Source organism: Trachymyrmex septentrionalis, unplaced genomic scaffold (assembly GCF_001594115.1).
Source record: "Trachymyrmex septentrionalis isolate Tsep2-gDNA-1 unplaced genomic scaffold, Tsep1.0 scaffold5, whole genome shotgun sequence".
Classification (NCBI taxonomy): domain Eukaryota; kingdom Metazoa; phylum Arthropoda; class Insecta; order Hymenoptera; family Formicidae; genus Trachymyrmex; species Trachymyrmex septentrionalis.
Genome location: NW_017305672.1, coordinates 1,128,581 through 1,131,727, shown reverse-complemented (window position 1 = coordinate 1,131,727; position 3,147 = coordinate 1,128,581). Strand labels below are relative to the sequence as shown.

General features: G+C 39.4%; 1 protein-coding gene across 1 annotated transcript; it reads left to right on the top strand.

The window, feature by feature from the left end:
* The first annotated feature begins 843 nt into the window (after positions 1–843).
* On the top strand, positions 844–3,147 carry LOC108751543. Its single transcript, XM_018491779.1, has one exon. The coding sequence runs from the start codon at positions 844–846 to the stop codon at positions 3,145–3,147; it is 2,304 nt and encodes a 767-aa protein (XP_018347281.1).

The window sequence follows — 3,147 nt, the reverse complement described above, 5'->3', positions numbered from 1 at the left end:
TTATGTAATAAAAACTCACCAGAATTCATGTGTAAGAAATTCAAATTAGTGTGTCCAAAAAGGAATAAAAAACTTTTGAAATATATACAACAAGAAGGAACGCAGATGTGTAAGACAGACATTACGTGTCGATTATTATGTACGTTCAGTAGTGCGGATCAACACAGACTGAGAGAGGAGACGGACTGTTAGTAACAGAAAGTCAAACTTTATTTATGATGGGAATATAAGCCTTGTGGAGGCCATCGGTATCAGTTTGTAAATTGAGACCATTCTTTTGCTTTCTGATATTAAGCATCTCCGAAACCAAACGTCTCCGATAGCAGGACTCTTCATTCAAAATCACGACTTCATCCCATTTGAATTCGTGATCAAGCTGTCTCCTATGCTCAGTTACGACAGAACGAACAGAAGTGTTGTGTCTAATGTGATTGCGATGTTCAGCAATCTTGGTCTTTAATTTTCTACTCGTCTGTCCCACGTATGACGCGTCACAATTATTACATGAAATCTTGTAGACTACGTTGTTCTTCGATGTATGTGGACAAATATCTTTATGTACTTTAATCAAACAAATACACGGCGAAAGAAGAGTCAGTAGATTACAAAGAGAAAAACAAAACATTTAATTAATTAAATTATTATGCGACGATACATGCGCACGGAACGGCATATATAAATGTGTAAATGTATAAACATGTGTAAAAATATAACAATTCTCGCTGATAAAGAGGATCTTGAGGATGGAGCTGAGCGATTCACATAGGATTATCGACCGTTATAGGTATTTACTTTTCCATTTTGTGAGCTGCCTTTCAATCTATCTTCCGACGCACATTTGTGATGAGTTCCTACGGACACAGGGCAAATCAATATTTCATCAAAGAAAAGAACAGGCTTGATTCTAAACTTCGGTGGTTGATCAATAAAAAAATGAAACAAGCCATCGTCAGGATCGCGCCCATACAGTACAATTCTGACTCCGTCCGTAAATCACTTAGCTCAACATTAGATAATACTTGTAGATCTTTGGGGCGCGGCTTTCTTAATCCAGCACCGTATTTCGTCGACAGTTCTGTTCTTCCAAATAAATGTTCTCTCAATCCTATGATTTCCATACTCCCTAACTCCTTTCCGTCACAGGTCCCTTCGTCTCTGTCCACGGTCAGAGACGGTTGGTTCCTGAACTTGTCTTCGTGCGATATTCCTAACAATGTTCAATGTTTTTTACAATTGGGTGAAGACTTTGCGCTCCCCTTCGATAATAAGAACAAGATTATTTTTAACTGCATTAAGGGTATTGAGAGTGGCACATTGAGGATGCCTTTGGACAAGAAAATGGACATAATTAATCAGTCTATTCCCATCCTAAAAAATATCATTTCTTCTCCTGTCTTTACTCTGGATGTCCACAAACAGTTAACTAAGATGGAGTCAGAAACTCGGTTGTTCTTGTCGGCGCATCCCAATATTGTGTTCACGCGTGCGGACAAGGGCAACGTCACTGTTGCTATCGACAGAGATGCGTACAAAGACCAAATGATTACGTTACTGGGGGACTCGGACACGTACGTCCAGATTAATAAAGATCCGACAAAAAAACTGACGACGGCTTTAAGATCTATGCTCACAAGGTGGAAAACAGGAGGATATATTGGGGACTCTGAGTACAGAGCGCTGTACTGCAGCGATGGGTCTCTCCCGAGGGCCTATGGACTGCCAAAGATACACAAACCTGGCTGTCCTTTAAGAATTATCGTGTCGTCGATGGGCAGTCCGCTATATTCTTTGGCTGCGTTCTTACAGAATAAATTATTTAAGACCATTCCGAAAACCGATAGCAACATCAAGAATAGTTTTGAATTAGTCGAAAAACTAAGGAATGTACATTTCACAGGGGCACATGAATTAATATCTCTAGATGTCACCTCTTTATTCACGAACGTACCAATTGATTTGGCGATTGACTGCATAAACGAACATTGGCATGCTATTGCCAGAGATTGCTCCCTACCTAAAAAAGAGTTCTTGGGGGCAATAAAGTTCGTTTTAGACTCCACGTTCTTTTCCTTCGACGATGTATTTTACAGACAATGCTTTGGCACTCCCATGGGCTCTCCAATATCACCCATAATAGCGGACCTAGTGATGAGGAGATTGGAGACGGTGTCCTTGAGGTCGTCGAACGTTGACACATTATTTTACTACAGATACGTTGACGACATATGTACGGCGGTACATCCCTCACAAATTGATAGGTTATTAAAACATTTTAATTCATTCCATCCGCGCTTACAGTTCACCGTGGAAAGGGGGGGTAATGCGATAAATTTTCTGGATATTACCGTGTTGGTCAATGAAAATCAATGTTATTTGGATTGGTACCGTAAGCCAACGTTCTCAGGTAGATTCCTGAACTTTCATTCGAATCATCCTTTGACACAAAAAAAAGGTACCATCTTCTCGTTAGTTGACAGAGCATTTTTACTATCTGACAGTAGATTTCACACGAAAAACTTAACTTTCATTATTAATATCTTACTTTTAAATGACTACCCACTCGATTTTATTTTTGATACCATGAACCATAGAATAAAAAATTTAATCAAAAAAATTCACAACGTGCATAACGTCACAACTGAGAATGATATTACGAAAGAGTCTACCTCGTGGCTTACGGTCCCCTTCGTTCCGTCTCACACGGAGAGATTTAGAGCATTACGCAAAAATAAAGGCGACATCAGAATAGCTTTCCACAGCCCTAACAAGATGAACAAGTACATCAGAGTCCAAAAGGACACTTGTCCTCGTACATCAAAAAGTAATGTTGTCTACAAGATTCGATGCAATAATTGCGATGCATCTTACGTCGGGCAGACGGGCAGAAAACTAAAAACCAGAATTGCGGAACACCGTAACCACATTCGATACAAAACGTCTACCCGCTCCGTTATCACCGAGCATAGACTTCTTTACAATCATGATTTTCAATGGGACGATGTTCAGATCCTTGATGAAGAACCTTCTTACAGAAAGCGGCTAATCTCTGAAATGTTACATATCAAAAAACAAAAAAATAGTTTGAATCTACAAACTGACACCGAAAGTCTCCATAAAGCGTATATACCGATAATAAACAAAGTATGA